The sequence below is a fragment of the Ammospiza caudacuta genome, chromosome 2 (genome assembly GCF_027887145.1).
Source record: "Ammospiza caudacuta isolate bAmmCau1 chromosome 2, bAmmCau1.pri, whole genome shotgun sequence".
NCBI classification, from domain to species: domain Eukaryota; kingdom Metazoa; phylum Chordata; class Aves; order Passeriformes; family Passerellidae; genus Ammospiza; species Ammospiza caudacuta.
This window is the reverse complement of record NC_080594.1, coordinates 90,952,310-90,966,232: the sequence shown is the minus strand read 5'-3', so window position 1 is coordinate 90,966,232 and position 13,923 is coordinate 90,952,310. Positions and strand designations below refer to the sequence as shown.

Below are 13,923 nucleotides of genomic sequence, written 5' to 3'. Positions count from 1 at the left end.
TATCAATCCAAGCACTTTCACATCCTAAATTCCTTGGAAAGAAAAAGCCAAAAGACTGTATTTACTTTGCATTATTGATGTTGTAGTTCCTAAAAATCTGAGAAGCAGATGCAGATTTAAAACAACTTTCATTTAGCAAGCAGTATTAAATTAGAATTTGTTACTTTCCAAGTTACTTTCCTTTTCAATCTCAGGGTTTAAATATAACAGCAGCTACTCTGCTATCAGCTTAAAATTATAGTTTAGCAGCCTTGCTCCCCAGTTTCCCCAATAGCTGGGATCGAACATGAAAGCCACTCTGCCTCTGTGCTCTAGAAGGAAGAGGCTGTTTAACTTTGGAATATACACAGCAACTGACTTCTGAATTTGCACAGTGATAAGTGACTGGAATTCTTTTGATTTTTATGGAAGAAATGTGACCCTCTTTCCTAAGTGAAAGATTTTTACAAGCATGTAAGGTATGGTATTTCAACTGCTGCTGGCATGATTCTGAAAATACTCAGTGGTCTTGCTAGGAGAGAATATTTCTGTGAGCCTACAGCACCCAACTTCATTTCTGCCTTGTGAACATAAGCCTGTAGCTGTTTCTAGATATCAAGACAGACTTTCCCTTACTCACTAGAACACATTGTTAGGAGTTCTGTCCAGCTCCTAGAAGGTCGTACACAGTGAACAAAAGGTAAAACAAGGAACTAACTTACCTTGATACAAGTTGACTTTAATTATATACAAGTAATTTTGGACCCAAAGACAGCGAGTGCCAGATTAATACCTAAATTTGCTGTGAATGCTAAGTATCCTTTATATTATCTCTGGAACTAGAGCCTGAATTTCAGGATATGTATATAACATACAAATTTTAGCCATAGTGAAAAACAGTGTAAGGCCTAACTCATTTCACAAAATCAAACATGTATCAGAAAAAGCCTTATTTATTGTTCAAATGCATAAAATGCTATTTATAATGTAATTAACATAATACATAATTAATCCAGGGATATAAGTTTAAAATGTACAATTAATTGGTATAGAACACTAGCAAGAGGGTTTTTTTTGCCACTGACAGTCACTTTATTTTGATGCTTTTGTTTCTGACGGATTTTCCCCAGTGTCCAGTGTCTTCAGCAATCTGAAAAGGCCAGCTGCTTCTCGTATCCGACTGAACTCAATGCAGAATGCTTGCACTTCTATAAACAAGTCCTGTACATTAATAATTTTGTTTCTGATTAAAGACTGAAGAAAGACACAAACAAGACGGACCAGGCGGTTCTGAAACATAAGAGAGATGGTTTAATAATCTAAATAAATGTTTGCAACCAAGTCAGTTAAAGGACTGTTCCTCAGCAGTACTAGTGAGGTGCTTTAGCTTCAGCAGTTATTGTGTTCCCAAGCTTTGTACATGCTGCCCCTTCTCTTCCATTTCCCACACTACTATATTTACAATATTGACAGCTTAATAGTTCTTGTACTTCTGGATGCAGGAGCCTTCTCAGGATTAATCCCATGCACAAATGAAGCACCAGATCTACCCATCCACCATAATTAGCTTATTACATAATAATCTCTGAATAAAGGCAAAGAAGACATAATAGCTGAAGATGATGTCAACATTTGAGTCTTGTTTAGTCTTATTTTCTACAACAGCACCATAAAGAAAATTGAACAAGTTTCACATCTTAAAATCTCTTATGACCACATCATCAAGGAACTCCAGATAGGAAGTGACATCAACCAAACTGATTCCAAACTTCCTTCATGGACTGTGCTCTGTTGCTGAATCAGCAGCCCTTTTGCTGCTAACCCTTTTGCTCTATGTTAGAAGGAAAAAAATTCCAGGGACACCTAATCCAAGAACTCATGGCTCATTTCCTGCCTGATCCAGAGAAAAGACAGGATCTTAAAAGTGTTCCTCTTTTTTAAGAGCTACTTAGGTAACACCTTGAAGAGCAGATGGGAATTGCAAGTGAAAGCTTAGGAACTGGCACTTTAAATCTGTCATACATAGATCCAGTCACCAACCATCTGTTTAACACAGAGCACATTCTTCCCCAAGGACAAAACCATGTCTTTATCACTAAAGTGCTCTCATACTTCACATTGTGAAAAAGACTTGAACCCAAACCTTTCTCTAAAAGCACTTATGTATGTGAACAATGTTTATCAGACAGAACTAAGGGATATGACAGATTAAGTGTCTAAAGCATTTCAGATTATTTGACACTGAAAATCAGGTAGCAGCTATTTTTCCAGGAACTGATCTTACTACTGCAAAATTTGCTACTTGTAATGAGACAATTCAGAGACTAAACAACTTATTTCCTTCATTGTGATCAAAAGACATCACATGCTTTCTCTGCAACACAAATTAGTTACATGAGTAATTTTAATAATCCAGGAGCATGAAACTCAGCAAAAGAACAAATGCAAGATTACTGGCTGACTCCCAGTCTCTGAGGATCATTTCCAACAGTAATTTTGTACCATGCTTTTTAAACAAAACATCTTGTGTCTCAGCTGCTGTGAGGCCCCATACACATTAAAAAATGTTAGATCTCAAGCTCTGCATGCTGCTTAGTAATCAGTGTATGTTCCTTGACCCTCAGAGCTCTTTTTTTGTTCCCTGTGTGCCTGAAGCACAGCTGGTCTGTGCCCTCAGCAGCCCCTCTGAGCACAGTGTCCCATTCTGGGCATATTCTCAGCTGCAGCCCAAATCTGCTGCTATTTTCCTACTCCACTACCAAATGTAATAGGCAGAGCTACTCAGCAGGTCACAGATCAAGTTACCCATGTGTGTCTGGCAGAACCACAAAGCAGAGAAGCATCAGCAGCCACCAAGAGACAACACATGGTCAGTCATCATCAGAATGGGATTGAGAACGAGATGGGAGGATTGCTGCTGTCTAAAACCACATTGCAACCCTATCCTGTGCACTGCACACAGCTTTCATTTCTGTAGCTGAAGAATACAACAGAGCTGGAGAAGGTACTAGAGTACACCAAAAAAGCTTAATGGGAAAGGAACAGTTGTCTTGCTGCAAGAGACTCAGGACACTGCAGTCCTTCAGTTTCAAGAGGAAAAAGCTAAGGCAGGACTTGGGATGCAAAAAGCCTAGGAGAAACTGAACATAGAAATGTTTTTCACCAATGACATACCCAAGAAAAGTTCTACTGGGCACCTGGTGAAACCAACAGATCAGTTTAGGAGAGAAGGAAGTACCTCCCACGGCATGTGGAAAACCCCGAATGCCACAAGTGTGTAAACCTTCTCAGGTTTCCCCTGACCCTCCCTAGCCAGGGATCCTTGGAGTGGCTACAACTTCCTCAGTACCAGCATGCAAGTATGACAGGCTTGGAAAGCAGAGAGTGTTAGGAGAAAAAAAAAAGTGCCTTTGAAATAAAAAAAGCACTAAAACAGAGGAACTTGATGCTATCAGCCTTATTAAAATCATAGCACATATTTCACAGAGCAATACATGGGATACTTTTTCCTAACCAATTTATCAAAGCACTTACCTGCATATATTTGTCTTTAATCTGTTCACAGGTGGAGATACAATTGGAGATATAAAGATGAATAAATTCAGGTGGGAGATCAACTGCAGTAGTAAGCCTGTTCAAATAAAATATATTCAGTGGTTTATGAAGCCATAAATCTAGTGTTTTTGTGGCAAAACAAATCTTATCAGTTAGACCTGTTATATGAGTTTATTCCCAGTTCTGTAATACAGAACTGATTTTTCACAGCTTTCAGATGTATTTCTTCTCATTTAAATTTCTAAATTAAGAGTAAAACTTTTTAAAATTCTGACAGTACAGCAGCTAAGTTAGACTGGTTTCTAGTACATCTGACATTTGAGTTGCCACTGTTAACTGAAAGAGCAATACAGCTCTCTTAAGGTACCAACATGCACTAAATGGAGAACTGCCACAAGGTTAAAACACATTCTGACCAAAGTAACTCAAATCAATCCTACCTCAAATAGTGAAATGGGGACAACAGGGAAAAAGGTGAAGGTTTTAGTTTCAATTTTTTGTCTTATTTCCCTTAACAATCAGTGTCTCCCCTGTTTGCACTGACAGTCACTTTGCAGTTTGAGGGAAGTTGTTCCTGTGGTAGCTATGCTGTGGGAGAGCCACATGCCTGACTGGTGGTGTACTCTCCTGGACACAGGTAAAAGCTCTACTCTCACAACTCTTTCTCCATGTTGCAATCATTAGCTCCACTTCAGGGCAGTAACTGCTGTCAGTCTGCACCAGTAGGGGGGCATTTATTTTGGAACTGTTTCTTTAATCAGAAGATATTTAAGGTGCAATTCAACTCTGCTTCAAAGGGACTGCTGATTGAGGCTTTTTTGGTAGCTCATATTCAGTAATTGCCAAGAAATGGAAGAAACTAGTGGGAGAGATGTATTTCTGTAAATTTGTGGGAATTAGCTGTCTGAAAAGTATTCCCATTTAAAGGGCTAGCATTCTGTTAAGAAAATGGGTGGTACCTATCTGCAGAAATTATTCTCAATGAAAACAGAACATGAACCTACAGCAGGGCAGCTGTTTAACAACAGCACCTTTTGTTCATTTAAGCTGCATCAAGAATACAAGTTGCAATTAAGCAGATTAGGCATGTGGCATTAACTGTTTGTGAAGGATTCTCACAATAAATGCCCTTTGTCCCACTGTAGTCTTTAATCTCTCACAGTGACATGCCTCAAGAAGGATCAAAATAACATTTCCAGATATCCTGATAAAACAAAACTGCTGATTTTACACACTCAGCGAAACCTTACTAGATTTGAGATCCTACTCACCGATTTACAACTTCCATTGAATGTAAGGACATGTCCATGTTGACCAAGACAGAAAAATACTCTGTTATTTGACTAGACTGCATTAGTTTCAGCAGCATTTCTATAGCTACTAAGGGATTATTTTCAACCAGGTCTGGCAATTTAGCAGGAGTGAGACCGATATGGTAAACAAGCTTGGGGTCCTTTTCCAATTCTCCAAGGAGCTGTGAAGAAGAAAAAAAAATCCTTATTTGATTTTTTCTCAACTATTCATGTTACTGCTTGAAAAAACTGTTATAACACATCTAAGATCCAAGAGAATGATAGCCCTTGAGATTTAGGCTTCTCTATTGAAAAGCACTGAGGGCTACTTTAAAATTTTTACTTTAAGTCTTTAAAGACTTAAAGTGTGTCCATAAAACTAATGCATTTAGGAGTCTTTCATCCGTGGATGGCAAAGAAGGGAGTTAAAAAAATCCATGATGATTTTTTTTGATGAAAAAAAAAAAAAAAAGAAAGAAAAGTTTCAGCCTCCTTTAGTTTCCTGTCCAGTAGAAGGAAATCTCGATTTCAAGTTCACTTGGCAGAAGGAATAGTGCAAATAAAGCTAATTTTATAGTGCCAGCATAATGATTATGAAAAAAGCCCACTGAAATCAGGGGTAATACTATCAAATTGAGGGGAAAAAAATGTTGTTTAAAAATGTAAAAAAGGTAATTATTTATCAAAAACTTTTACAGAAGCACAAACAACTTAGTTATACAAAGATTTTTCCATGCAAAAACATGTTAGTGCCACTCCTGTTCACCTGTAGCTACATCAAGTCAATGGTATGAACATTATTTTCCTTATTCAGACTATTTTCCTTATTCAGACAAACCCAAGTCAAAATTTTTGGATTTTTACTATTTAAAGTTTTCTGAATGCAAACACAGATCAATTAAAGTGCTCAAACTTTTATAAAACACAGCAGTTAATAGCTTCTTAGAGAATCATTTTAGACAGGAAAGCGCATCATCCTTACCTGTGTTTGCTGTGGGGAAGTCAAAGGACTTTTAAAAGCTTTTGCCATTATTCTTTTTATCTCAACTCCAGTGCTGTTCTTAACACACATTGACTTATCCCACTGAATTGTGTGATCTGGTTCAATGGGATTTAGCCATGCCAATTCATCCTCACATATGTGGAGTGGAGGTGGTGGTCGGATAAACTCTGGTCGAAAGTGACCTAAAAAGGCAACAATAGGAGAGGTTTTCTTAAGCTTTGGGGATTCAGTTCTGTATCAGTAAAAAAGAAGACACCCCAAAAGCCCCTATTTCTTTAAGCTATTATAACACTGAGAACAGCATTACAATCCTATTTGCCTCCCAGAAAAACATTTATTTCTGATTTTTAGTGATACCATTGCATCCACCTGTTTTTCTTCTTGATTCAGATCACTGTGTTCCTGATACTGTGGTCTTTTTCCCTTCCACAGTAACAGCTTCCTTGGGAAGTGCTACCAGCCAATGCAGATCTCAGTGCAGGGACTAGTGTCTTGTTCAACAGATGACATGGGGAAGGGCTTGAAGACAAGTCCGCAAATGTGAACACTAGAATCTGATCTAGAAACAACCTGATGCAATTCTGCACTTCCATTCACCTTAATTTCCATTTCGTGCCTTGAAAATATTTCTGAATTCCATTACATTTTATCTGAATTATAATAACACAGTACGTAGTGAGTTACAGAAACAAAGATGTGAAAATGCACCTACTTTCTATAGGAGGCTTTAGTCCACTCACTAATGCTTCTGTGATTTGGGAAGCAACAGAGCTGTCAAAACCAGAGTTGGAAGAATCTGGGTCAGGATCGCTGAGAATGCTGGGGAAGCTGGCCTTGCTCTGTGTTGGCAACTCGGACTGACGTTCTGAAAGAGGAATATTAAACCATAAAATTGGAACAAAGATGCCCAGAATACAAAAAGTAGTGAGAAACAAGCAGCTTTAGAAAAGAATTGGCTTAAAAAAAACTGAACAGATAATATCAACATGAAATTTAGTACAGTTGGGCAGTCAGCAGTCTGAGTGCCAGCTGACAGGCAAGCACAGAGGGTATGCAGCAAGGAGAAAGAAGAAATAGACGTTAATCTTAAATGTAGTCTTGGCTTTAGAACAGGCACCTAACTGATGTAATCTACATCTACAAGCAGCACATTAGTAGGTTCCCATGCTACTCCTCGAAGGGTTCATGTGCTGTATCTGGTTTGTAATCACTTCTCAGAGAAGGAAAGTGAAAGATCTACATGGATCCATTTACAGACCTGCTGGTCATACTAGATAATGGTCATACTAGACCTGAAGTCAGCTATTCAAATTTTCATATTTCTGTGGCATTGCCTGAGCTCCTGGTACATTTGCTGTCAAGCCAGAACCAGTGCTTTAGTGGTAAACAATGGAGTTTTAATGGTTACATGATTCTACAGACATCATCATTAAAGCAAACCTGAAAGGAGCTAAAACCATCCCATTAGAGGTCAAATTACAGAGCATAAACAAGTTACAGAAAAACAACATTAAGGTTAGTGTATATACAGCTGAAGACTTAAACAAAAGGGAAATATGGACCTCACTGCTTGTATGATCAGATTTTTATGTGCCCTTCTCTCAATAATCTATTGCTCTTCTGTATCTGGAGACTTAATGGCTGATCTTCTGTGTTCTCTGTACTATTTTGAGAGATCCTGTTTTCCATTGCTTTGGCAAAGAAAACTCCAAAGGACAAAAAGCAGAAAAAACCCCACTGCAGAATACCATTTAACAATCCTCTCCCCACCCTGTTAACAGAGAACACTAAGCAGCAGATTATGCCTTAAGCAATCTGAAGTCCAAAACTGCTGGTATCACAGAAGAAATCCCTTGAAGAAGTTCCAGATGAAACTAAACACCACTCAATTTCCTGGCTAATTGAGTGAGTGCTGTTATATTTTGTGTACCCTAACACTTCTAAGCAAAGTGTGCTGGCTCCTTTTTGTGCGATCACGTTGACCCTTTCCAGCTGCCCACACACACAAACTATTTCATATGACTCCAAACAAATCTGCAAGGGATGCCCAAAACTGTGAGACAAGAGCATCATGAGAACAAAGTTGTTAATATTTCTGGCTTTCTGTCCTCCTTTATCCAACTACTTCAGATAATGCAAACATGTGCATATATGCTCACTGAAGCACCACAGCAGGGTATATTTTTCCATTAAAGGCAACAACTACAATACTTTTAATCTTAAAAAAATCCCCATTTTAAAGGCAAAGTCCGAATGAGATGGTTTATAAAACATACTTTCTACTTCAGCAACTACTTCAAACTTCATCCCATGAGTATTTTCATTTAGCCCCTGAACAGAAGGGTTGATTTAACAAAAGAAGTACGGGAGTGGGGAAGAGGCATTGGGTGTCCTTTTTTTATCTTTTCATCAATAGCCTAGGACTTAAGTCAGTAAATCATGGATTTGTTAGTAACCTCATAATCTGAAATTGCTGGTGATGTTAGATAAGATGATTACTGATATCTCACTTCACTGATTTGAGAAGCCTGGCTGAGCCCTCAGTTGCATGCATTGAAGCTCAAAAGTTCAACCTCACTGCTTCAAGAATAAGGGCTGAATCAACAGCTTCAGGTAAGCAGAAGTAAGAATTACAACACAGTGATTTAACAGAAACTAATACAGCATCTTCAACTAATACATTTACATTTTACAAAACTAACCTGAAAACAAAAAGGTTTTTTAGGGAGCTTATTATTTTATTTTTACAGGTAAAAAGAAAGTTTCTTTGATTCTTAAATAAAGCTTGACAATGTATTAAAATGTATTCAATGTATTACTTTCATCCAGGTCAATTACTCCCCCATCAAATAGGGCTTAGCAGACAAACACTGAGGAACACTTTGCCAGGAGACCTATCACAGCAACTAGGAGAAAATTACTTTTTTGATACAGTAGCACACCAGGTGAACAAACACATATTGTAGGGCAGTACCAACATTTGAATTAGCTCTCTGCAGACCAAAGGGAAAAGAGAACAGAACAAAAGTTAATACTCATGCCCAAGATGCTCGATTCCAGCATTCTATTTTTTTTTTTTAATTTGTTTGTTTGGTTTTTTTGGGGGGTGGTGGTGGAAAAACCTTAAACCAAAAAAGAAAATCAAAACCAGGAAATCCACCTTAAGAGCTGCAAATAAACTGTCACAGTGAGCTTAGATTCAGAGGATAAGTGTTTTTATTTTTTTTACAAAAAAAGGATTGGCAGAGATAAACTGATAGAAAAAATTGAATGCTTTCTGAATTATTTCATTTGAGTTTGCAAGTATGTGCTAAAGCAAGTAAAAATCATCCTGCTCTGAGCAACTCTAAACTCATATGAAGGACCATACTTCTGAAGAGCTACCAAGTGTTACAGCTGTGCCATTCTGTACATCCTGGGGAAAGGGTGTAAACAAAACACCTCAAACATTGCATCTTAGTGTCATCCTGCACCAGCTTCATCCTGCATATTGAATCATTAGGAGAAATATACTGAAGACTAGTGAAAAAATCATAGACTCTCCAAAACACAACAAAGAGAAGAAGCATCATGATTTTAAAACAAGTAAAAGATGTATATTGTAAGAAAGTGATTAGGAAGCAGACAGTTATTCTGGGGACCTACAGCAAGAATTCTGAGAAAGACAGCACAGAGATTTTTCAGATGCAGCTGCTTTTGTTACATAACTTCCACAACTGCTTGTAAGCAACTGTGCACTTTCACTGGATTATGTAAACAATAATAAAAATTTTATACAAGCACCATTAATGTCTTTGTATTCTACTTTCAGCCATCATTATCTTCTATTTTAAAATAAAGCATGTAGCCTAGAGCACACATTCACCCAACCACAGTTTTGAGGTTGCCCAGAGAAGCTGTGGATCCCCATCCATGGAAATGTCCAAGTCCAGGCTGGATGGGGCTTTGAGCAACCTGGTCTGTTGGAAGTGTCCAGTCTACAGTGGGTGAAGGAGGAAGTAGATGATTTTTATGGTCTTTTCCAGCCCAACAGATTCTGTGATTCAATTATTTCATCTTTAATGAGAACAAACTATTCAGAAGGCAAACAATACCAAGGAGAAAACAAATAAAAGCACCTTGAGGTTTCTTAAGGCATCACATATGCCTTGCACTAAAAACAACAAGTTACCCGAGCAAAATTTTAATTTGCTAAGCTATTCCACAAAATGCAGACAGGATGAACATAAGAAGGACCAGAAAAGTTTGTCTCACCCACAATGGCAAAGCAGGACCCCACAAGATATTAGTTAGTGAACAAGGGACAGTATACCACAGCTTTACCAGTCAATGTCAGAGTCCACAGAGAAAAAAAAAAAAAAAAAAAAAAAAGACAACACCAAGATACAAGTGCAGGACACAGAAAATTTAAATGGTGCCCAACCTCAGAGCAATAAATCACATTGCACAGATACAGGATACAGAACTGGGATGGTCAGTTTTCAAGCAAGCAGGTCTACTGCAACATACCAAGGGGAAAGGATTTTTTTGTTTTTAGACTGGTTCCTTGTTCCCAACAATATATAGTATTTCATCTTCACTCCAGATGTGACATGAACAGTCATGTCCCTCCTTCTGTTCTTCTGTCAAAGGATAGGCATCACACTGCTTTTCTTTTCAATCTAGTAAAACTGGATCTCTTCCCAACTGTTGAGCTAACACCAAGGCCTAACTTTGCAATAATCTAAAGATATAATAGTAATACTCAATTTTCCAGGTACAGCTGAAGTACTGGCATGTAACAGTAGTATTACAGTTATGCTAGTTCTCTATAAAAGAAATACCGCAAAGGGTGAAAAGGGATGAAAATACAAAAAAAAAAAAAATCACTCACAAATAACTAAAGCAAAGCAAACAAATGAAAAAACCCACCAAAAACATCCCTCTCGAAAAACCCATCCCTAAAAAAAACACAAACTGTCATAGCTTTAGATTAAAATCTTCCTATACTTGCAAAATATTCTTGTATTTAAGGCAATTACATATATGCTTCAAAAATTACTTGTTAAGGAGGATAAAAGAGTTAGGATGTAATCTCTGCCTGAAGTTTCTTTAAGTGCTGGAGCACAGGTTTGAAGACCTTAAAGCATAGCCTAAACTTTTCCATACTGAGGACAGACAGGTGTTTCCCAGGTAGCCCACAGCCACATTCCAGGCTTGTGCCTTCCTCACCTGCTAATGCCAGCTGCAGCCCACTGATGTCCACTGACTGGGCCATGTTCCCCACATCCATGGCAGCAATCTGCCGAGGAGTCTTCTTGAACAGCTCTCTAGGAGGGGCCAACATCAGTTGTGAAAGGAAGAATTTTTCTGGAGGAGTTATGGGAGGTAAGAAGCCTGTGGAGACACAATGAAAAACAATCCATGCTTTTTAATGTGGGAGCATTAACAGTTTCCATGCTCTTCCTGTATAATAAGCAAAACTAAGAGAAACTGATCTGTTATTTACAGCAAGGTAGGTGCAGCTGGAGAGTCTGTGCTGTGTGACACATACAGAACTGTTTTAATGCAAAATACAGCCTATGTGATCAGTGTTATACAGCTGATGCTAAGTCACTCATACTAGTTCATTCACACAATTTCCCATCCAGACAAAAAGTGAGCTATTTAGTGTGACCTGAATTTACAGAATTAGAGAATGACCTGGGTTGGAAAGGACCTGAAAGACCATCTAGTTCCCACCCCTGGCCACGGGCAGGGACACCTGTCCCTAGGCCAGGTTGCTCTGAGCTCCATCCAGCCTGGCCTTGAACTCTTGCAGGGATGGGGCATCCACACCTTCTCTGGAGCCTGTTCCAGTGCTCCAGCCCTCTAACCAACTTGGTGGTCCTCCCAAGTAGTCTCTCCAACAGGTTATATTTTTTTAGAAAGAGATTTACTCAACACTGGTAGCGTCATATTTACTGAAGAGGAAAAAAGCGTTTCACTCTCATGTATTTCTCTCCAACAGTTTTGTTTCACAGCTTTAAGGCTGTCAGAAGCCTCCAATCACCTCCAGCTTTTTGTGACGGCTTTCTCCCCAAAAAATCCGTGTTATCACAGACTCAATTAGGCTGAAAAAGACCTCCGAGATCATCGAGTCTGATCTATGACTGAACACCACCATGTCAACTACACCAGGGCACTGAGCGCCACGTCCAGTCTTTCCTAGTGAGTGACTCTGCCACCTCCCTGGGCAGCCCACTCCAATGTCTAATCACCCTTTTTGTGAAGAACTCCCTAATCCAACCTAAAGCTCCCGTGGCTCCGTTTTACTCTATGTCCTCTTGCCCTGTCGCTGGTTGATCGGGAGGCCGGCCCCCACCTGGCTACAGCCTCCTTCCTTCAGGCGGCTGTAGAGAGCGAAAAGCCGCCGAGCCTGCTCTTCTCCAGGCTAAAGATCGCCAGCCCCCTGGGGTAGCTGCAGAGCGCTCTGAGGTCCCAGCAAGCGGCCCGGCTGACCCAAGCCCAGAGGCGCCGGCCGTGCGGGTTCCCCACCGCTCTGTCCAGGAGGGCTGCGGTGCCGCCCGGCCGGGCCCGCTCCCCGCCGCCCCGGACACACCTGAGAGCGGGGTGCGCTCCGCCTCGTCGCCGCCGCGCTCGGGCGCGGGGTTGAGGAGGTGGGCGAAGACGGCGGCGAAGGGGTTGGCGGCGAGGGGCTCGGTGCGGTACATCTCCCACAGGAGGTAGAGCGCGGTGAGGCGCTGCGCGGGGCTGGGCAGCAGGTCGGGCTGCTGCAGCAGCAGGACGAGCACGGAGCCCAGCCGGAAGTGCTCGGCCTTCCCGAAGTAGTGGTGGAAGGCGCTGGAGAGCCCCTCGAAGGTGCTGCCGCCCGCCTCCTCCGACACGATGCTCAGCAGGCTCGACAGCTCCTTCGGCGACAAGCTCATCCTGCCGCCCGCCGCCGCCGCCTCGCCCGCCTCCGCCGCCCCCTGCGTGCCGGGCGCCGGGCTGCCCCCGCCCCCGGGCATCCGACCGCGACCGCCGCCGCTCCGGCCCCGGCGCTCCCCGCCGGCCGCGCTTTACGGCGCTGCCGCGAAAGGCGCCGGGGGCGTTCCGGCCCGGGCTTCGGGGCGGCGCGCGCGCGGCCGGGCGGGCCGCGATTGGTCGGGGCCGCCCGGAGGGGGCGGGGCATCGGTCCGGGCAGCGGCCGCACGCGCGCCTCCCGCGGGGGCCGGCAGGGGGCGCCCGGCGGCGCGCGGCGCCGTGCCCGTGCCGGGCGGGGGCAGCGCCATGGCGGCGGCGGCGGGGGCGCGCCGGGAACCTGCGCAACCCCGGCCGGGGCTGCTCCCGGCCTGCGCCGCCCGGGCCCGCGCTGCCTCCCGCGCCCCGCCCGGCTGCGGGCCGGGGGAGTTCTCTGGGCCGAGGAACACCTCGTGGCCGCGCCGTTTAACGGCGGAGCAGTTACGCCATGGACTGGGCCCATTGAAGGGTCTGGAGCACAAGTTCTGTGAGGGGCTGCTGGGGCTGTTGGACCTGGAGAAAAGGAGGCTCAGCGGGGATCTTAACACTCTACAACCGTCTGAAAGGAGGTTGTGTCGGGTGGGGTCAGACTGTTCTCCCAGGTAACCAGCGGCAGGACAAGAGGACATCACCTCAGGATGCACAAGGGGAAGTTTAGGTTGGACATTAGGGATTTCCTCACAAAAAGTGTGATCAGACATTGGAATGGGCTGCCCAGGGAGGTGGCAGTGTCACTATCCCTGGAAGTGTTTAAAGAAAGACTGGAAATGGCCGTTGGTGCTCCAGTGTAGTTGACAAAGTGATGAGCAGTCACAGGTTGGACTCTGATCTCAGAAATCTTTTCCAGTCTAATTGATTCTGTGATTCTGAAGGGCTGATGTTCATCTGTATCTTCCATGGTCCAGTGCAGTTGAGAATACCCACTTTGCTGCAGCAGAGCAGGAGGGTGGTGAGCTGCAGTAATGTGTCTGGGAGTCAGGGATTGAAGCACATCCCTGTGAAGTGTGATGATCTGTTTCATTGGCTTATCCTCTGGAAGTGCATCTCATGGGACAGCAAGTCACTGCCTTAATCTGAAGTGGTGCTGAGGTCATGGCCTGAAGGAAGGGCTTT

The 13,923-nt window shown here is 42.5% G+C and overlaps 1 protein-coding gene across 1 annotated transcript; it reads right to left on the bottom strand.

Moving 5' to 3' along the window:
* Positions 1-618: 618 nt before the first annotated feature.
* On the bottom strand, positions 619-12,818 carry CNOT11 (CCR4-NOT transcription complex subunit 11). Its single transcript, XM_058800064.1, has 7 exons — positions 12,410-12,818; positions 11,041-11,205; positions 6,542-6,694; positions 5,809-6,011; positions 4,806-5,008; positions 3,514-3,610; positions 619-1,269 (listed from the first exon to the last, which is right to left on the bottom strand). The coding sequence occupies exons 1-7, from the start codon at positions 12,816-12,818 to the stop codon at positions 1,072-1,074; spliced, it is 1,428 nt and encodes a 475-aa protein (XP_058656047.1). The 3' UTR covers positions 619-1,071.
* Positions 12,819-13,923: the final 1,105 nt, after the last annotated feature.